At 47.6% G+C, this 22,443-nt stretch overlaps 1 protein-coding gene across 1 annotated transcript in view; it reads left to right on the plus strand.

The window, feature by feature from the left end:
- Tekt5 (tektin 5) overlaps positions 1–21,334 on the plus strand; it is a 59,210-nt gene extending 37,876 nt beyond the window's left edge. Inside the window, exons 6-7 of the mRNA XM_036197586.1 lie at positions 17,403–17,557; positions 20,312–21,334. Of these exons, the coding sequence (XP_036053479.1) occupies positions 17,403–17,557; positions 20,312–20,732 (576 nt within the window). The 3' untranslated portion in view covers positions 20,733–21,334. The remainder of the gene's footprint in view (positions 1–17,402; positions 17,558–20,311) is intronic.
- Positions 21,335–22,443: the final 1,109 nt, after the last annotated feature.

A 22,443-nucleotide genomic window follows, 5' to 3' on the forward strand; every position in this document is an offset into this window, starting at 1 on the left:
ACAGATGAACACGGCTGTTTTCCAATAAAACTTTATTTACACAGTGGTACTGTGGACCAAGTTTGGCTAACAGGCTGCACTTCCATCCATACCCTGGAACTTATCTCAAGAGGCACTTCCTCCTTCCTGACCTCTTAGGATCACTTACTTGTCCTTGGGTTGCTACTGAACGTGGGACTTCTTTTCTTTTTAACTTGATATCAGAGTTTAGAATTTTTATTTTACCCTGAAGTCACTGAAGCAAAAATTATGACAAAACATTATTTAACAAAGCAAGATGCAGTAGAGTCTGTCATCCATTGCTCTCACCTCCCTATACTATTTGTTGAGTGTGGACTTCGAGCCTGAGTGCTTGGGTATTTTTTATTTCATTTATCGTCTCCCTTTTTTTTTTCTTTCTCTGTGTGTATGTGCACACATATATAATGTGTGCCTAAGTGTGTACACCAGGCTTTTTGCACCAATGCCTGCACTGGCTAAGCCATCTTGATGGCCCAAACCTCTGACCTGCCCTCGGGTCTGCTCCTTATAGGAGGACATTGAGGTTTTAAGCCATCTTCTGGGCCATTGCTAGGAGAGGGATTAGAGACCATTCTGGATGAAAGCAGTTGCTGGTCCCAGAGCTAGAAAGGGTACTGGCTCCCTCTCCAACATCCAGTTATCCACTTGAATGTGTTAGGGTGAGACTCAATGCAGGGTAAGGGGAAACAGGTTCAGAGCTTGGCTATGAGGAGGGTGTTTGGGGCCAGGGGCCCTGCTATAGAAAGTGCCTGTTTGGAACCAGGCACACTCCATTGTTTGATGTGTGAGGATCCTAGCACTCAGGAAGTAGAGTCAAAAAGATCAAAGATTCAAGGTCATTCTTGGGTAACATAGGAGGCTAGCCTGGGCTAATGAGGTTCTATCTTCACAAGAAAAACAAAAAGTGCTTATTCTAAAGGTGTTGGAGGTAGATTTTGGTAGGCAGGGTGACATCTGATGTGTTCTGCCAGGGGACTTTTAGTATCCGAACGCTTAATAGTAAGAACATGGCCCCTTCCATTCTTTAGCAGCCCTCCCAAGGTGCAGGTAGGCCACAGTTCCCAGCCAGAGTTCCAGCAGCACACAGCCTCTTGTAGATGTAACCATCTTGTTAAATAAGAAACACAGAACAATTGCAGAGTTAAAAGCCATGAGGTCAGAGCAAGAGCTGAAAACCTTACCCTTCACTGCTTCTGCTGTCTTTCCTCTCCGCAAGAGAGCTACTTCTGTGTGTTTTTTTCTTTTTATAGGCTTTCTGTTCTGCTTTCTCATTGGTTGTAAACCCAGCCACATGACCTCCTCGTCACTGCCTGTCTGTACAGATCTCCAGGTCTTCTATGGTTGGTATCGAGATTAAAGGCGTGTGTCGCCATGCTGGCTGTGTCCTTGAACACACAGAGATCCTCCTAGCTCTGCCTCCCAAGTGCTGGGATTAAAGGCATGCACCACCACTACCTAGCTTCTGCTATGGCTTGCTCTTCCCATTTTCCAGCCACCATTTTTGGCTTTGTTCTAGTGGCTGTCTGTTCTCTGACCCCAGATAAATTTATTTTGGGGAACACAATGCCACCACAGCCTCTGTCTCATTTATGCATTGTTAATGTTCTTTCGACATGCAGCAATGCTCTTTGATTCATGCCAACGATAGTGAGAGAAAGTTTTGGTTTAGAACAGAGACTTTCTTTTCTTTCTAAAGTGAATTGAGTTGGGTGTGGAGACTCATCCTTGTAACCCCAGTGCATGGGAGGCTGAGGCAGGTGGATTGCCATGAGTTCAAGCCCAGCTTGGGATACACAGTAAGAGCCTCTTTTTAAAACAACAAAACCCACAAAAACAAAATACTTGGCTAAGGAGATGGCTGGTGACCCAGCTCCATCTCCAGGCCCCATGGTGGAAGGAGGAACTGATCTTTGGTCCTGCCTTCTGACATCCACAGGAGCTGGCTGTGGCACATGCTTTTGTATCCTCTCCCACCAACACACACACACACACACACACACACACACACACACACACACACACACACACACAAATGTTATTAAAAATAATAAAAACCACAAACAAAACACCCTAAAAATAATGACATATGAAATAAAATGAATGGATTTGGAGAAGGACTAAGGTAGCCCTAACCCTCATTTGTATATAGTAAGGCAAGAATGGAGGCACAAGTGTGGGAGAGGTGAGACAGGTTTCACAGACTTGTGCACTGTGCACTCCCCGTGTGTGGTTCCAGCTGAGCCAGTGGGGGGACCCTGGGAATCTGCATTCTGAACGAGTACTTGAACTGCTGGCTGCCACCTCCACCCCGCCACCTCCACTGCTCTGCTCACTCTGGCTGAGAAGATCAAGAGCAATATGTGTTGACCTGGATGGACTCAAAGCAACTGTTTTCTTCCCTCCCTTCACCTTCTCTCTCTTCCTTGAGGGACCAGGCCAGGCCATCTTGTCGTTAGACCTAGCCTAATTTGTGCAGACATGCAAAATGCCCCTGTGGGTTCTGCTGCCCAGAACATGTTGCAGCCTTTGGATCTAAACATCACTTCCCCCTAAGTGTGGCATTGGGAGGTGGGCACAAAGGTGAGCCAGGCATACCGGCAGCCCAGCCTCCATCAACTGTCAGAGGTCAGGCTGTTTCTTCTGCTGGTTCCCTCCCAGCAGACAATGCTGCAGCTTGCCTATAGTCAGGGGACACAGAGGAGACACAGACAGATGGGTGTGACCATCACTGAGGGGAGCATGTGATGACCAGGGAAAAGAGAAATTATCTTTTCTCTTTGAGATACATTGTACGGCCTAGGCTGCCTAGAACTTGCTGTGTCATCCAGGCTGGCCTTAAACTATGATCTTCCTACCTCAAATTCCCAAATTCTAGAATCCTGGGCATGCACGACAGATAGGCTTGCATGAGTCTTTTCATTTTCCTTAATTTTTTGAGAATTTTATTGTAAGCACTATATTTACATCCTTCTCCCCACTCCCTAAGGAGATTATTTTCTGTAGCCTGTTACAGCCTTGGCTGCTGAGTCACATCTTCTCCAGCCAGACCTTGCTTTGGAAAGTCCCACACCCAGCTGCATGCCTACACCTGCACTTGGATGTCTTTTTTCTATGTGTATGCCTGTGTGGTGTGTGCAGTATGTGTATAGTGTGTGCATTTGTGTGTGTGTGTGTGTGTGTGTGTGTGTGTGTGTGTGTGTTGTGTGTTATGTGTGTATGTGTGTGCAGATGGACAGACATATGTGCATGTGTAAGCTGGAGGTCATTATCAGGTATCTTCCTGGATAACTCTCCACCTTACCTTTTGAAGCAGGACCTCCCATCAAACCTGGAGCTCCCCTATTCAGCTAGCAAGCCCTAGGGGTCCCCCTCTCTGTTTCACCATGCTGGGGTTAGTCACCCCTATCTTTTTGCTTGGGTACTAGGGGTCCAAACTCAGGTCCTGTAGCTGGAGTTTTCCTGGTCCTGCCTGGCCCACAGTCAGGACAAATCTCTCTCACCCGCCAGTCCCACAGCTGCTCAGACCCAACCAAGTAAACACACAGAGACTTATATTACTTATAAACTGTATGGCCGTGGCAGGCTTCTTGCTAACTGTTCTTGTATCTTTTTTTTAAAACAGATTTATTTATTTATTATGTATACAGCAAGTATGATTGCAGGCCAGAAGAGGGTACCAGATCTCATTACAGATGGTTGTGAGCCACCAAGTAGTTGCTGGGAACTGAACTCAGGACCTCTGGAAGAGCAGTCAGTGCTCTTAATCTCTGAGCCATCTCTCCAGCCCCTGTTCTTATATATTAAATCAACCTATTTCTATTAATCTATAAGTTGCCACATGGCTTGTGGCTTACCAGTATCTTACTTGTTGATACTGGTAGCTGGCAGTGTCTCTCTGACCCAGCCTTCTTGTTCCCAGAATTCTCCTCTTTGCTTGTCTGGCCTATACTTCCTGCCTGGCTACTGGACAATCAGCATTTTATTTATACAGAGTGATATCCACAGCACTTCCCCTTTTCTTTTTTTCAAAAAGGAAGGTTTTAACTTTCACATAGTAAAATTACATATAACAAAACAATTATCAAGCAAGAATTACAGTTAAAATATCTAGTCTGTTTATAATATCTAGTCTATTTGTATTTGGCAAAATTAAAGAAGATATCCTATCTATCCTATATTTGTGAGTCTAAGGTTTCATATCTAACTTATCTTTTATCATAACTAAGAAAAATTATAACTATCTAGTCTTCAACTACATCAAAGACCTTAGAAGGATATAATATTATCTGGGAAATGGGAGGACATAAGCAACTTTCAGGAGTCTTGTGAGAGTAGACAGAGACAGCTGGCAGCCTGGACAGTCACCTAATGTTCCTTTGTAAAGTTGGGGCATCTGTCTTCAGCCCACAGGGCTAGTCTCTCAGTCACTTTTCTCTGTGTCCTGTAGAATGTCTGGCAGTTTCCTCTGCAAAGCAGGAACCTGAAGGACCGTTTTGCCAAGCAAAGTTTAGTGGTCACCTTCCTATGGGTCCTACATGTCCAGTTAACCAAGCAGTCCAGGCAAGAACAATTTCTTGCCCAAATGACTAATTTTGCCAAAGTGAAGATAAACTCTAGAGTGTCTTTGATGCCCACCCTCCTCTCTGAAGTAAATCAGTGCTGCCAGGAACAAACATGTCTCACTGTCCAGAAAGTCTAATTTTTAAAAACATTTTAAATGCCATATTCTGTAGGTCTCTGAAGTGTTTGAAGATTACCTATCTATCTGAAATATATCTATGTATATCTAGAAAACAGCATGATTATAAGTTTGACTATCATAGAAAACTAATTATTAATCTGTATTTCTTAATTATCCATTACAATTAAATGAGTTACATAAACATAATTCCTCAAATGAGAGTAAAAATATATATGTGTGTGTGTATACAGTATAACAAAATTAAGTTTAAACTTGTATCAATAAACTAAAATCCATAGCAATGTAAAAAATTTCTAAACAAGTTGTTACTCTTTAAAAGTAGGTTCAACAGTCTACCCTTTCATCCTATCATTAGCTATACTTTCCCTTTTTTCTTTAGAAAGAGATCACATTTATAATCAACCTGTTTTAAATAAAAATGTTGGTTTTTCTCTTTCTCACACCAGAGGGCTCTTCTGATATGGAACAAAAGAATCTTTTAACTTTTTTTTTTTTAAGTAATATGTTTGGGTTTAGAGGAAGAGTGAGCCAATTCCGTCTCCAAAGCCAGCTTGCTATATTTGGGAATTTGGGCATAGCTTATCTTACTACTTCCTGCTAGAAGGGGGCGCTGTATCTTTTGGGTACACAAAGAGAATTTTAGGATTATGGGGTAGTCTGTGAGGCTCTATTGTCTGAGCCAGTTTCCTTGAAACCATTCTGGATGTTGGGTCATCTGGGCCATGGTGTCATTGGAGACCTTTCAGGTGGTCTTGGCTGGTCAAACCTGATGTATCTTAATCTGGAACAAATCCATAGCCTCTGGCTTTCTGTGGAAACAAAAGCAGATCCTCCTTTCCAAAGCAACATCCAAAATCTTACATCCAAATTTTGAAGTCAAGGTACCTTTAAAATATACATATTGGTTTAACTCAACAGCTTTTACAATCAAATGTTTTTCTGCAGTTAAAAATTCCAAAGACAACACAATCCAGTTTCTCTGTGTAATATCCATCTTTATGTGGCTTATTTTTATACTACCTTTACTGTCTCTTTAAAGACTTTATTTTTAAAAACTATCTATTCTTTATATAACTGTATAAATTCCTTTCTCTCTCTCTTCCAAGCCTACATACATTTTTACACACATTATAAAGCACTTAAAGTCTTGTTCCATCTGAATCTGTCTTATCGTGAATCTATTGTTTTAAACTGCAGCATTTCTAGGGCTAACATAGCAGCTTTGGCTGCTGGCTCCGCCCACCTCAGCTTCCCAACATGGCGGTGGTAAGTTTACCGCCAGCTCTGGGAGCCATCAACTCTTAGAAATTGTGGTTCTATGCTTCTATCAAAGCAGTGTGTAGCCCAGAAACCTCTTTTTTTTTTTTTTTTTTTTTTTTGTACTAGCAAAGACTAAATCTACCATGCAGCATAATGTGCCACTTGTAGACACCTCATTCCCGCCACACTGCCAGTCACCACGTCTGCCAGGAACCCACCAACTTGGGAGAGACAACTAGGAAGCTGTTTTTAGCTCCATTTTAGAATCTTTGTTCTCAGGTTTTAGGTGGAAACTCTTGCCAACCCGTTGGGCACCATTTGTAGCTGGAGTTTTCTTGGTTCTGCCTGGCCCACGGTTAGGACAAATGTCTCTCATTCGCCAGTCCCACAGTCCCTCTTCTCTGCTTGTCCCACCTGTACTTCCTGCCTGGCTAATGGTCAATCAGCATTTTATTTATACAGAGCGATATCCACAGCAAGGTCTCATGCTTACGGACCTACCCTCTGCCCATTGAACCACCTCATGCCTGAATGTGGATTTCTAAAAGGCCTGCTTAACAGACTCCAAACCCATCTCCATTGTTAGTTATTTATTTTGGCGCTCTTACCCCGTGAGGAACTCGTCCCGAACATGACAAATCCACAGAAGAGCTGTTTATTAATATAGGATAGAGGATAGAGGTGACAGGCCTGTGTGAAGCACACACGTGAGTGAGGAGAGGAGAGAAGAGGAGGAGAGAAGAGAGAGACCTGTGCAAAATGGCGCCGGCTTTTTAAAGAGTGAGCTGCGCATGCGTACAGGACCACATGTGGCTACTCCACGCATGCGCGTAGATTAAATGGCCGCGCGCTTTACGCAACCATGTAAAGCCATGGAGTCCTAGTCATGGGAGATGTTCTGACCTGGAAATGGCTATTTTGAACCGGAAATAACTAGGCGGTCCGCCAGGAAAGCCCAACTGTGTGGACATGTTGTGATTTCCTATCATCCATGACATTCACCCTCTGGCTTGCTCCCCAAGAGACTTCCCCATCTCTGTGTAGTAGTGAAAACTTCCAGATGGTTCCAGGAGTTCTTGGGGCCTCAACTCAAGGGCTTGGGTGCAAACTTTAGAGTCCCTCTGGCTGCCTCTGTCCCCCTACCCTGCATGCCCTCACTACCAAACTCTATCTTACTCTGGCTCACACAGTCCTCTGCCCCTACTCTGACAGAAGGGGCCACCTCCGTGTTTTTCCTGGCTTATTGCTGTGGTCTCCTATCTCCTCTGTGTACTTCTGAGGTCACCCCCTTTGTATTTCAAACCTTAGAGTCCACTGATTAATTGGCCATTAGTTTGGAGGGCCTTGAAGCCTTGAGTCGAAAGCTATGTAGCAGAGAAAATGTTCAGCTCTGCTAGATTCCTGTGGAGGCCTGGGAGTGTGCTTCCGTTGGTACAATGCCGGCCTAGCATGTACGACTGGGTTCAGTCACCTGTATAAACTGGGCTCAGTGGTACAGCTCCAGCACTCGGGGTGGAAGGGAGGGAGGGAGGAAGCAATGGAGAAAGAAAGTTACTCATCGCAGAGAGAGGGTTGTGAGTTTAAACCCTAAAAGGCCTTCTTTTCTGCTGAAGTCCTTGGCATTTTGACTTTTAAATGACTATTAGCATCAGCAAAATTACCTTTTTGCAGGGGAACTGGGCAGGAAAGTGGGGGGTCTGAGGGCTGACAGTCAGTGGGGAGCCGAGGCTCCAGCTCTAGCTGCTGGCCTCTGTTTGACAGCGAGATTTCTGTGGATGGGAGATGCTTTTGTGCTTCGCAAGCAGCCGGATCCCTTCCAGCACTAGGGTGAAGGGCCAAGCTACTGATGGCTGGTTTCTAAATCTGGCCAAGTCCTGGGAAGCAGAACTGCTGGCCTGGCCCTGCCTGGCCTCTAAACATCACACTCAGTGTGAGATGAAAGAATCTTAGCTCTAAACACTGTGGAAAGGGGCTGGAGAGGTGGCTTAATGGTTCAGAGCATGGGCTGCTCTTCCAGTGAACTTGGGTTTGAGTCCCAGTACCCACATTGCTGGTTCACAAACATCTGTAACTCTAGACTTAATGAATCTTGACACCCTTTTCCGGCCTCTTCAGGCACTGCATACATATGGTGCACAGATATCTATTCAAGCAAAAATACCCATGCACACAAGGTTAAAAAATAAATAAAAGGTAGAAAGGCAAATCTGTGTGGTAATAAGTGGAGTGATGAAAGCATGTGGCAGGAGACCCCACCCAAATGAATGAATGAAGTAGAGAACAATCGAGGAAGGCACCTAGCAGGACCTTCAGGCCACCACACACACCCACACACCCACACATATGTGAATGAGCATTCACAGGGAAGCACACACTGCATGCACATATATATGCCCAAATGGAGGAGGAGGAATTGGGGAACAAGCTGGAAAGAATAATCTTACTAGCTGTGCAGAACAGGAATCCAAGAGAAGATTCAGGAGGCAGATGACAAGCAGGCAGGTGGCAGGTGTCCTCCTCACGACATGTTGGAGGAATAGAGATGACCAGCTCTACTTCCAGGAGTCTTACTGAGTCTCAGCTACTTTCCTATTCTGTGAAGAGACACCATAACCAAGGCAAGTTACAGAAGAAGGCATTTGATTGGGTGGAGAGCATGGCGGCAGGCAGGCTGCAGACTGGCTCTGGAACTGTGAGAGAGTACATCCTGATCTGCAGGTTGGAGACAGAGAGAGAGAGAGAGAGAGAGAGAGAGAGAGAGAGAGAGAGAGAGAGAGGAGGGAGAGGAGAGGGAGGAGAAGGGAGGAGAAACTGAGCCTGGCATGGGCTTTGGAAACCTCAAAGCCCACCCCTCAGTGACACACCTCCTCCAATAAGGCCACACTTAATCCTTCCCAGTAGGACACAGTCTGGGAAGCAGACATCAAATGTGAATGTATGGAGGCTATTCTCATTCACACCACTACGGCTGGTCAGAGTGGCCTGCTAGAGTCCTTTCTCGAATCCCCAGGGATGTCGCTCAGTTGGTGGAGTGCTTGTCTAGTGTGCATGAAAGCCTGGGTTTGATCCAAAGTGCTACAGAAAACTTAGGCAAGGTGTGTGTGCGGGTGGCGGGGGTGGCAGGGCGTTTGCATACCTGTAATCCCAGCACTGGGAGGACCAGACGTTCAAGTCATTCTGTTTTGTATAAGTTTGAGACCATCTTAGGCTATGTGAGATCCTGGAGAGATGGATAGATAGATAGATAGATAGATAGATAGATAGATAGATAGATAGATAGATAGATAGATAGGCAGGCAGACAGACAGACAGACAGACAGATAGATAGATAGATAGGCAGACAGACAGACAGACAGACAGACAGACAGATAGATAGATAGATGAGACAGAGAGACAGAGAGGAGGGAGGGAGATGAGAGAGAAGGAAAATGTAAAGGAGATTCTCTTGAAGGCTTGAGATAGTGGGTTTCCATGAATTTTCTTCAGAGCAGTAGAAAGCACCCATACCCCATTTCTTTTTGGTTTTATATTTATTTATTGGAGGGGGCACACCATAGCATGTCTAAGGAGGTCAGAGGAAAACTTATGGGAATCGGTCCTCAGCCGTGGGTACCTGCTAAACCTTCTTGTAGGGCCCTACCCCAATTCATTTCCAAAGTCTACCAGGGATCTGGGGACCCTACCGGAGACTCTTAACAGCTGACCTTTGCTGGCATTGCTGTGGTCAGGGCTTCCTCAGATAGGCCCATTTGCGCATCATTTACAACCCAATTGACTCCTGACAGCGCCTGTCAAAGTGTGGATACATTTTGTCCTGTCACAACTGCTGAGGGCGTCTGGCTCTATCACCGTCCACCTTATTCCCGAGACAGTCTCTGACTGACATGATGATGGGATGACAGCCAGCAAGTCCCACAGAGCCCCCTGTCTCTGCCCACCTCAGCACGGGGTTTCAGGAGGTGTTGAGGATTTGAACTCAGGTCCTTGGCCTTATGCAGCAAGTGCCACTGAGTCACCTCCCCCCCTCTCACCCCTGAATGGCCACATTTAAGAACTTAAGTTGGAGGTTCCTGGTACAGGACCATCCATGTCCTGAGTTCCTGGCAGTGATCCTGAACCCTCCTTCTCTCTCACTTTTTGCTCCCAGGCCTGGGTGAAATTGAAAATGACCCACTATTGGACGCTTCCCCAGTTATTCCAGGTTTCTTTTCCCTTTCTGAAGCTGGGGAGTCGGTTTGGATCAAGCCTGGCATCTCCTTGGAAACCCCTGGCTTCATGCAAATTGGAAAACAATAAATCTGCAAGGTCACACAAAGCTGGTGGAGGCCAAAAGCCAGCTGGAGCTAGATCCACCTTCTCTCCATTTAAAACTCAGTTCTGACCTTGGAGGCTTGCTCCGCTGTCACAAGACAAGATGCAGACAGAGAGCTTTAGGAGGGAGGCAGGCAGCTCTGCCACATGCAGCATCCCACCCCCTTCAAAGCCAGCGCTGCAGTTTAGATTCCAGCTGGGAAGAGCACGGGCACTTTCTACCCAGCAGGGGCTGCTTCATCTAAGGCTGTCAGGACCTCTGTCTTGCACACTGTACAGGCTTTATGTGTGCTCTGCAAGCACTCTGCCTTTGAATTACAGCCTTTGACTCCGCCTTTTCCACTCACAGGTTGCTGGTGGGTCTTCCTGCTGGGGACAGGGAGAAAACAAAGACTCCTTAGCCTTGTCACTGTTGCCCAGGTGCAGACGGAGAAACTGAGGACAAGACCACACATACCGGAAGTGGTGCCCATTTAGGTATAGTTTATTAGCTCCAAGCCCTCTCTATTCTAGAAGGTTTTGGTAGGTAGGCAAGCTGCAATCATTCTGATCCTAGCCCCGCCTCCCTCTGCAGTCTGTGAGTTATCAATCCCTTCCCAGCTCTGCAGACCTTTCCTGCCTCTCCTTACCACACTGCTGTGAGTCCTCCTGTCCCTCCCTGACTTGTCCCTTGGTCTGGCAAATGTAACCAGAGATTGGCCTCAAACCACACACCAGACCCGGTCCTTTTCCTTGAACCTGCAGGTGAGTTACCTGAGGGCCTTGTTAGCGTGCAGATCCTGACGCAGGTCTAGGCTGGGGTCAGACAGTCTGCCCTCTCTAGCAAGCTTTCAGAGCTCAATGGTCTGTGGCCCACACTTTGAATTGCAAGGCTCTAGAGCAGCAGTTCTCAACCTGTGGGTTGTGATCCCTTTGGCAAACCTCTATCTCCCAAAATATTTACATTACAATTCATAGCAGTAGCAAAATTATAGTTATGAAGTAGCAACGGAAATAATTATATGGTTGAGGGGTCACCACATGTCCTGTGACCATGGAAAGACACTTCTTCCACTGTGCAACTTGAATTCATGGTTCCCGGTCCGTGGTCACTTGATATTTAGCTCAGAGTAAACCATCTTTTATTCCCCTACAAGTAAGAAATGGGTTTGTGTCACCAATGAAAATCCCACTTGAGTCTCAAAGCAAAGACCTGTGGTGCAGGCAGGCACGGGCCTCGGAACTCAAGAGGAAAAGGACTCTCCCTCTCTCTGTACTTTTATGTAATTTGGGTTTTGATGGATGAGATGAGGCCTACTCGCACCAGCATCCCCACTGGGGCCCACTGATCCCGAGAAACTGTCATCTCAGACCCACTCACAGACACATCCTGCAATGATTTACCAGCTCTCTGAACACCCTCAGTCCAGACCCATCAGCCTTAGAATCAATCACCCCCACAGATTATCTCATTTAGCCCACTAGCCTGAGTGGATTGTAACGAGTCTAACAAAGAAAAGGAACCCTGAGGGATCTGGCAACTGGAAGGGCTCTGCAGATGTTCAGTGCAGATTGCATTAGGCTCAGAGAGTCTGAGAACCCCACAGGGCCTCACAGCAAGTAAGAACAGCAGCTGGCCTATGAAGCTGTGTGTGACTGTAACACCTCGCAGTTTCAGGGACATGGAGTGGTCCGTCCTCTGATGAGGCTTAGGACACTCCCTTCCCGGGCTCCTTGTTTTGAGTTGCAGGTACCCTGCCTTTGGGGATGCAGAGGAGTGAAGCGGGGCCCTCGTTCTCTAACACCGCCCTTTCCCAGCTGAATTCCCGCTCCCAGCCAGAGCCAGAAATGCCTGGCAGCTGCTTGCCCCAGTGTGCCGAGACTCCTCCCATGGGGTGACCCCCTGAGCCCAATCCCCAGAGGCCCCGCCCAGCCTCTGGGATGAGCCAAACTGGGCCCTGGAGGCTCTTTCCCCAGCTTTGGGAACGGAAAGAAGAACGTGCCAGGGAAGCCCCTCAGAGCCTGGGGCCAAGACGCCAGCCAACCAGCCGCGTGCGCGCGCGCGTGTTCGTGTGTGTGTGTGTGTGTGTGTGTGTGTGTGTGTGTGTGTGTGTGTGTGTGTGTGTGTGTGTGTGTGTGTGTGTATGTAGTAAAACCGGGGGTGGGGGGCTGCTGGGCATCCACCTCTGCTCTGAGTATGGCTGTAAATCCAAGTGGAACTTGCCACGTTTGTGTCTGAAAGAAAGGGACTCACACATTTGTTAAAATTCTGATGCTTTGTTTAGGGGTGCATAAAAAGCCTCCTGGGCGTATTAGCCACAGCCTGAAGGAGGTGGATGAAGAGAGCCTGCGTGTATCTGGGAAGGAATCCCTCAGGCCAGGGGGACAGCTCCGGCAAAGACTCGGTGATACATGCCTGCATAAGCTTTTCCTTGTTCTTGCTGTGACCAGCTTTCAGAACAGCCTAGGCAGGCTAGACTTTCAATCCTCTGGAGTGCTGGGTTGCAGATGTGCCCTGCTACCTGCTGCATTTGATATGAATGTGGGGATAACAGCTCTGGGGACAGGTGGGTGGGTGGCTTCAGAGGAGGTAGTGTCTGAGATGCTCACTTTGTGTGTACGTGTGCATATGTTACATATGTTTAGTGAGTACCTGGAATTAGAGGCTCTGCACTCAGGAGCATGTGTTGACTTGCCCAGGCACTCCTCTCTAGAGGCCTCCTGGGTTCCCAGGGGTGCCACGGGTGTCTGTAGAGTCTGAGCCACTGGAGAAAGAGCAAAACTCTGAGTGTCCATTTTCAAAGTTGTCTGTACATTTCTCCAGAAACCTGCAAGCCCTGGGTAGGGCCAGCTCCCTTGCAGGACCACCTGGGTCCCCATTCACAAATCTTTAAAAACAAACAAACAGCAAAAGAAGATCATGACTCACTCTACCCTGCTTGGGACTCCTTGCTGAGACAAACAGCCTAGGCTAACTACCACATACCCTACCTGCAGCGGAGCAGTTAACACAGCCCCTTCCTGCTGAGGCCCCTGACAGCTTACCTACATCCCTGTCACCTCCTCACCCCTGTGGTTCTGCACCATCTAAGTCACTCAGGTTTCTGTGAAGTCTCACACCCACAAGGTCAGAACCTCAGAGCTGAACACCGGTTCTGAAGACTCTCTAGAACATTCCAATGTTCAGCGAGGGAAGCCAGGACTGACTTTTACTGTTTAGATAGTATTTTTTCCCCTTGAACCGTAGACTGTTTGTAAAAGGAAACTTTCATTTACATTTATTTTATTTTGTGTGTATGTGTGTACATGCCATGGTACATGTGTAGAGATCAGAGGGCTTAGGGAGCAAATTCCCTTTGGACACTGTGAGGGTCTCAGGGCTAGAACCTGTGTGTATGTGTGTGTGTGTGTTGTGTGTGTGTGTCGCCCAGGTTGGCCTCACTGAGGATTACCCTGAACTCCTGATTCTCCCACCTCCACCTCCCCAGTGCTGGGATGGCAGGAATGCGCCACAACACCAAGCTAAAAGAAACTCTTGGGACTGTGGGAGGTTTTTTCCTTTTGGCCCTGGTGTGTTATTATTGCATGTGTTCTTGGCACACATTGCACATGTGAAGCACCTCGCTCACATCTTTCTCACTGTGTTGAAGTACTAGCTTCTCTCTCTATGCTCCAGGATGTCCATTTTGATTATTGACATGTGAGTCTTCATTTGATATGTCATTACAAATACACATATTTCCATGCTTGGATTGGTGATGATCTCAAAGCAGAATGGCGCTGTAGTCGTTACCTTTGACAGACCATCTAATCAAGTAGCTGGCTCACTAGGAAGGAAGGCCACATCAGGACCCTCTCCTGCTCTGGGTGATGGCCCTGATAGCTTCCTCTTCAGCAGAAAGCCCTGCCACTGGCTAGCCCACACTGCTGCTTACCTTCCAGTCTTTGGGGGTCACAGTCCACAGATTTTGAAGGTTCTATCACCCACTGGGGATTCTGGAGACCCACAGGCTTCCAGGGCTTGGGAAGGGGTTGTACCTCAGTGGAACTTGTGGGGCTTTTGTTCTCCCTTGGATGAAGACAACCTAGATAAGAGGCTGTGAGGAGCAATTTTTGGCAGCAGGAACACCTACCTGGGCCTGGGCAGATGTGCCCTGGGTGTGAATCATCAGTGGGCCGTAGCAGAAGGTCCTGGAAAACCCCAGTGTTCTGGAAAACCCACAGACAGGTCTGATCAAGACAGGTAGCCAGGAGGGGGAAAGGTATATGAAGAAATGAGCAACTGTGGGCTCTAGGCTCGAGCCTGAGGAAGGACAGAAGGGAACAGGAGGGGACAGGAGGAAAACAGTCCACATACCCTCTTGTTCCTCACACCCTTGTCCCTGGTGTCACCACTGGTGGACTCTGTTCTTGCCTTATTTATATGCACATGAAAAGGGGTCCCAGATCCAGCCACCCCAGCCACTCTACCTGTTTTGTCATACCATCTGTATTGTTAACTACTATGCACTTCAGTTTAAATAGTGTAGATAAACCTCAACCTTGAAACTAATAATTTATTTAGAAGTGATAGTTTATGGGCCAGGTGCACTAGCACATGCTTGTAATCCTAGCTCTCTGAAGGCTGAGGCAGAAGGGTTGTCTTGAGTTTGAGGGAAGCTTGGGCTACATAGTGAGGTTATCTTTAAAAGAGGATGGGTAAGGAAGACCCCACACAGTGGCATGAATATGCCTGTAATCCAGCCTTCCAGAGGCTGATGCAGGAGGATCATGAACCAGACGCCCACTCTGGCTGTATGCTAAGACCTTGCTAAAGGTAAAAATCGAAGAGGGAATCATTGGCAACAAGTCTAGCCTTCCAGACCTACAGTCATTCCTTTAGTCCACATACCAAGTGGGCTTCTCAAATTTAGCAAATGAAAGCATAGGCCACCCTGTTACACCTGACCTCAGAGTGTCCTGGTCCATCACTGGGGCATGTCTTGTACTGGGCTGTTATAATAAAGTAGCATAGACTGGGTCCTTTATAAATAGTGGATTTTACTCAGGTGCAGTGCCACATGCGTGTATTCCCAGCCTTTGGGAGGCTAAAACGGGAGGGTTGTGAGCTCCAGGCTAGCCAGCATACAAAGTAAGACCCTATGTCAAAACAAAACAAATGAACAGAATCACACCCAGACAATGAAAGTCACAGGTTAGGAGGCCTGTTTCAGAAAGTCAGCCTGGCCAGGGGCTGGCAGATTAGAAAACCGCTGATTTCTTATTTCTTGCATGATGGGAAGGTGACCTATTCAGTCTCCAGATGTGCCCTTTCAACAGCCAGCACACCATGAGAGGGTTTCCATACATGTGCACTTTGGAGAGTGGTGGACAGTCAGTCACTGTGCTGCAGGACACATGCCACTGTGTGTCTAGAAGTCAGATGTCACCAGGTGTCCTGTGGATTAGCTGGCCATTCTTCTGAAGTCAGCTCCAGCATTGACTCTCTGTCTGTCTTCCTAGACCCCACAGTTTGGATGATGTGACTTTCCCAGCCTGTTTTATTAGTGGTTTCTCTGGCTTTTGTGCTCCTCACGCACTAGACTGGCAGAGTAGGAACAGTAAACAGCCCTTTACTAGTTGGTCTGATTTCAAGATGGCCCCACACAAAGCCAACGTCTGTTTACAGTGAGGCTGGATCAAACAGGGTCAGATAATGCCCTGATGGAGACGGGTGGTAGAGATGCTGCCCTGGTTTTTAGTGAATCTCTGGCCACATGAAACTGAACTCTTTGTGGTGATGAGCAATTACAGAACATTCTGGCAATAAAGCCATCATGAAGAGCATTGCTTTTAGGCTTGGCAGGAATAGAACGAGTGCATCCTTGGTATTGGGTAATTCCAGGGCTGGAGTGGGTGTCAGTACAACCCGTCCCCAGAGAGCCTTCTCATAGGAGAGGGCCCGTGGGAAACAGCTGCGCTTGGATCTGGGACTGCGGGTGACTGAAGGTGGAGGCTGGTTGTTTCTATCAGTGAGGAGATCGAAGGTACTACCATCCGCTCAGTCCAAGACATGTTAAGGATGGCCTGGGCAAGGCCAAGTTTCTTCAGTAATAGACCAGCTTGGTATGCCCATTCTTTATTGTCATACTCATTAGCTTATATTATTTTTATTTGTGTATTAATTTTTTAGGCCAGGCTAGTGTCAAATTTACTTTGTAGCTAAGGATGTCCTTGAACTTCTGAACTTCTTGCCTCCATCTCCTGAGTCCCGGGATTACAGGAGTGTGCTAGCACCCGTTTTATGTGGTACTGGGGATGGAAGCCTGGGCTTTGCACATACATTTTCAGTTTGTGTTCTTTTATTGTTTTCATTGTGGAAATTTTCAAACACAGAAGTATAGAAAGACACAGAATGACTTCCACAAACCCACCATCAATGTCAGCTCTTCACCAATCATTTCCTGTGTGGCCTTTTTCTAATTTTCTCATGCATGCTGGGAAGCTCTCTAGCACTGAGCACATCCCAGCCTCTCTACTGAGGTGTAACAATCTGATAAAAGAAAGTGTACAGCCAGTGAGCTTTAATGAGATTTCTCTAGTTTCACACCTCTGAAACCTCTACGCATATCAAGACATGAAACATTTCTCATCCCAACGGGCTCCCTCCTGCCTCTGCTGGGATCCACCTTTCCACAGAGTGGGACAAGGGCAGCATTATATGGGGAACCTGTGTCTATGAGTAGATTTTAGAACCCCCCCCAGTACACATCTTTTCTTCTTCCTTCATTTCCTTTCCCCTCTCTTCCTCTCTCCCTTCTTCCCTCCTTCTGCCCTCCTTCTTCCCTCCCTCATCCCTCCCTCCCTCCCTTCCCTCTGAACAATGATAGGTTCACACCAGCAGAGTTTCAAAACCCAAATTCCTCTTGGTACTGGGCCAGCACCAGCGCTCAGTGTCATGGTGACAGGCAGCAACAGCTTCTCAAGGTCATCCCAATCACAGTCCCTGCCCCAAAGGTGTTCAGGAGTGGGGAAGGAAGAATTTAAAGGCTAGGTTAGAGGTCCCTGAGGTGACTTCAGCTCCCCGCCTTCCCCAAGAGGAGGAAGTGAGAGAATTCTGGGAGGTATGACAGTCTTCTGGTCCCCACAGATACTGCAGGAGATCTTCCAGGCAGAGAACACCATCATGTTGTTGGAGAGGGCCATCATGGCCAAGGAGTGCCCACTGAAGGTGGCCCAGACCAGGCTGGCATGCAGGACCCGACGGCCCAACGTGGAGCTCTGCAGGGACATACCACAGTTCAAGTGAGTGGAATTGCTGAGGTCTGGGGAGAGGAGAGTGGGGTCTCGGAAGCGTCACTGTCACTGGAGTTGTTGGTGGCAGAGCCTGGGCTCGCCCTGGCAGTCCTAACAAACTGGGTTTGTCTACTCATCCAACAGGCCAACTAGATGGGGGACTTAGAAAGTGTGCCCATTTCTGGTCCTGTCATGAGGTTTAGGTTTAAATAGAGGACAATAGGACTGCATAGCAGGCCTGGTCATGGTGTGGTCTCACCCATCACTGAGCTCTTGTCTCTCCTGCAAAGTGGTCTGATAAGATTATTAGAACTGCAGGAAATATACTGTGCTCCTCTTCTGTCTTCAGCCTTTTCCTTCCCTCATCATGAACTCCTAGGGCGGGTGACTTCAGTTTCTTTGGAACTATAGTTTCAATTGTGTGGTAGCCAAAGTGAAGAATACAGCATCTCTTTAGGATATCTTCAATCCTGCCTGGATGGTTGCAGTAGGAACCCTGGGTCTGAGAACCAGATCCTGCAGGAATTAGGACAACCAGTCCCAGATCTCAGTTGTGAGGTGGATGGAGGTCTAAGTTCTGGGTTCCATCCTGACTGTCTCTGAAGCTCCTCCACCCCTCACCACTGCATGTCTGCTCAGGAACCCCTCCTGCTTCCTCTGAAAGGCTAAGAAGACATTACCAGCAGAGACAGACACAGCTCTGGCCTTTCATTCCTTCAGCATTTCTCACTCCAAGATCTGATGGAAGAGGTCCCTGCTTGCATCCCTGTTCATCTCCGACCTCTCTCCTTGCAAAGGGCCCAAGTCCTTCCTGGCTGGCTAGATCCCATCTACCCTGCTAGCTAAGTGGACTTGCTTCTGTGGACACCAGGAGAGGGGATGCAAAGCTTATGGGGGTCTCCAGAAAGGGGGCTCAGGAGTATAGGGCAGGGTGTCATGCCTCTCTCTGGCTTGCAGTGGTTGCCACAGTCCTGGAACCCATGGCATCAGAGATTATCATTCTGTCCTGGGCCTCTTCCTTCTTCTTTATTTCTTGCTTGCTTGGTTGCTTACTCTTCCTTTTATGTGGAACAGAGGATTGAACTTAGGGCCTTACACATGCTAGGGAAGCACTCGACCAACTGAACCACATCCCCTTAAATTTAACTTACTTTAAACTGAATTAAATGGGCTGAAGATGTAGTTCAATTGGTAGAGTAGTGAGTTTGGGCCCCCCACCACAATGCATAGACTGCTCAGGAGGTAGAGGCAGGCAGACCAAAAGTTCAGAGTCATCCTTAGCTACATAGAGCTCGAGGCCAGCCTAGGCTCCATGAGACCTTGTCTTGAAAAGTTTTGAAAGTTTAATTGAAAATGCGGACTATGAATAGAGTGAATAAAGGGCTTAATTTTATTTGTTTTACCAGCTTCTGAATCAAGAGGTCACATTCCTGGGCTCACACAGAGTCCCTCTTGGCAGGACTGCCCTGGAACTTTCCATCCTTGGTCCCCACATGGCCCATTCATCCTCATCTTTTTTTCTGTACTCCAAACTCTCCCCTCGGTGCCCCTCCCAGTACTTTTGGCAAGTTCTGCAGAGGCAGATCCTTGGGTATAGGGTAAGGCATGGGACAATGTGGGGGCTGGCCTCAGATCCATCCCCTCACACCTCCGAGGCACACAGCCCACTCCTGGGGGCTTTTCACTGTGTTGTAGTGAAAGTCTTCAGTGTCTGAGTCAGATGCCCAATGGTTGCTGGGAGGGGCTCTCTTCCAGGACAGGTGGCTTCCATTGGTTAGGAGCCCTAATTCTCTGAGATGTGAACCTATGAGCCAAGAAGAGCTAACACAGCATTGATGTGTGCTCCAGCTGGAAAAGAGACCTGAGCAAAAGCCGCCATACACCTGATCTCATATGTAAATGAGGCTAGCTAGCCCTTGAGTGTTACCAGCAGAGACCATGTTTTCAAAGTAGCCAAGACTCATTTAAAATATACCTGCCATGGCCAGGTGATGGTGGAGTGTGCCTTTAACCCCACACTTAGGAGGCAGGAGCAGGTAGCAGATCTCTGAGTTCAAGGCCAGGCTGGTCTACACAGAGAAACTCTTTCTCAAAAACACAAACCAAAAACCACAAAACAGTACACTTGACAGAGCAGGCCTGACTCTGTAATCTGAGCACTTGGGGGTGAAGGAAGGAGGGTGAGGTGTTCAAGGTGTGTAGAGAATTTGAGGTCAGCCTGGACCATGTGAGCCCAGGACAGGAAAGGGAAGTGGGGAGGCCAAGGCAAGGCAAAACAAGTCACATAATAGGTCAGGTATGCTTGAGTGCCTGATCCCGGAGGACAACTTGAGCACTAGAGTTGGAGATAATGTCACTACGGCCAGCATAATGACACATCGTAGAGACAAAACCACACAGAACGAACGGTTCCTTGTATCATATTAAGTAGTTTTTCCCTCTTCTGGGCCATGGTGGACAGTGCTGCTGTGGACATTTGGTGTGGGCACCTGTCTTCAGTTCAGGTTGGAGAAGCAGGGCGGTACTGCCGGTCTTGGGTACAAGCTCAGGGTTAAATTATTGTCAAATTCTGCCCTTCGTTCCATTTGTTGCCTCCTTCATGCTTTGTCAGCCTGGGTGACCTTCTCAGAGGTGCTGGTCCACCTGTCTTCTCCAGGACTGAGAACTGCAGTTTTGCGGCCACCCCGGGTACCTTCCTCGCCGCGCAGGGGGGTGGCTGTGCTGAAAGGTGTGTCACGGAGGCTTCTTTCTGCCCCACCCCAGGCTCGTGAATGAGGTCTTCACCATAGACGACACCCTACAGACTCTCAAGCTGAGGCTTCGGGAGACGCAAGACACGCTACAGCTGCTGGTGATGACCAAGTCCCGGCTGGAGCACGAGCTGGCCATCAAGGCCAACACCTTATGCATCGACAAGGAGAAATGCATGCGCATGCGCAAGACCTTCCCCAGCACGCCCCGCCTGGTGGGCTACACCTGCACAGGCCCTTGCGCCAGCCTCGCCCCCTGTGGCAGCCCCGCACCCTGCGGCGGGTCCTCCTCTTGCGGAGGCGCAGCACATTGTGGAGGCCCCGCCTCCTGTTGTGGCCCCGCCTCGTGCAGTGGTTCCGCCCCATGTGGAGGCACCCCCAGCGGTTCTGCACCCTGTTCCTGCCCAGGCTCCTGCTCTGCGCAGGTGTGTTAAATGGCATAACGTTGGAAAAAAGCTGAAAAAGAAAATAGTGGTTTTCTCCCTTTCCTGTCTTCATGAAAACGTGAAGATACAGAACCGAAGTAAATCAAAGCTCTTTGAGCTAGTTCCCGGTGGTTAAGGCTTTGTGGGAGGTCCTGGGAGATTGGATGCGATTCCTTAAGGACCGAGCCTGGAACTTTGGGGGCATCCTCAGGAATGCAGGAGACATCCTTCTTCCTCCCTCTTCTCTCCTTTGTTCCCTTCTGTGTCCTTCCTCTCCTCACTATTTAGAATTCAGAATATGAGCTGGGAATCAATCAGACTCGGTCCTTAAAATCAGACTTCTCTGATTAGCATGCTTAAGGTACCGGGTCCATTTCCCAGTAGTTTCAGATTATATAGCCGAGTGCAACAGTAACAGAGTTGGGCAGAGGAGATGGATGGCTCACCTTGCTGCACAAGCCTGACGCCCTGAGCTAGATCGCCAGGACTGTCGTTAAGAACCTAGAAGAGGCAGTGCCACAGATCTCGCTGTGTAGCCTGGGCTGGTCTTTAACTTACAGATTCTCCTGCCTGTGCCTTGCAGTGCTGAGATTAAAGGCTGGGCCACCACACTCAGCTCTCTGATTACTGGCATCTTAGATGTTATAGAGAACTTGCCAAACTTAGAAGTTAATATCCACACATTTCAATCTACTAAATTCCAGAGTTTATTATATCACACCGATTTTTTCATCCACTTTCTCTTTCTGGTCCAGAATCCAATCCACATTCCACTGGATCTATCTTATCTATCTATCTATCTATCTATCTATTTATTTATTTATTTAGACAAATTTTTGTTTTGTTCTTTGAGATAGGGTCTTGATATATGGCCCTTGCTAGACTCAAATTTTGTTGATCCAGTCTCTGCCACCTGAGTGCTAGTGTGTGTGTGTGTGTGTGTGTGTGTGTGTGTGTGTGTACACAATCCCCTTTGGCTCTCCTAATGAATTCATTCCTCAATTTAACGATAGCAGCAAGACTGACCATGTTTTTACAGTACACCTTGAGTTCTAATCTGATGCTGTGTCCTATAGATTGGGAGTCAAGAGTCCTGAGTGCATCAGTTCTCAACCTGTGGGTTTCAATCCCTTTGTCAAACCTCTGTTTCCAAAAATATTACATTATGATTTATAGCAGTTGCAAAATTACAGTTATGAAGTAGCAATAAAATAATTGTATGGTTGGGGTCAGCAGAACATGAGGAACTCTATTAAAGGGTCGCAGGGTTACTGCTGCTCTAGTGGATGATGGAGTAGAAGCCACAGTGTGGGGCTTGTACATAAGGGTTTTGAGAAACAGGTGCTTAGGAGGTTTTGGATGAACTTGGGAAAAGACCAAGCAGAGGGAGCCAGGGTGCCTGAGACTTCTGTCATCTTTGGACCTCAGCCCCTGCACACAGTGGTGTGTCAGAAATACTTCATTGAGTGAATAGCAAGTGGCCAGTCAGTTTATACAAATATATAGGACTCCATCCTGCATTTGGTAGATAATACCTGAATAGAAGTGTGGTTGTATTGAGGGTGGGCAAAGTGAGCCCCAGACCCACCTGCCTAATACAGTGAAGGCCAGATAATGGTGGACCCCACCCCATACATGCACATTGTGGCTCTCAGAAGCTAGTAAGCTGCTAAACATAGAGGGTGGTGCCCTGCTGCTGACAGGGCCTATGGCAGGAAAT

The sequence above is a fragment of the Onychomys torridus genome, chromosome 8 (assembly GCF_903995425.1).
Source record: "Onychomys torridus chromosome 8, mOncTor1.1, whole genome shotgun sequence".
Taxonomy (NCBI): Eukaryota; Metazoa; Chordata; class Mammalia; order Rodentia; family Cricetidae; genus Onychomys; species Onychomys torridus.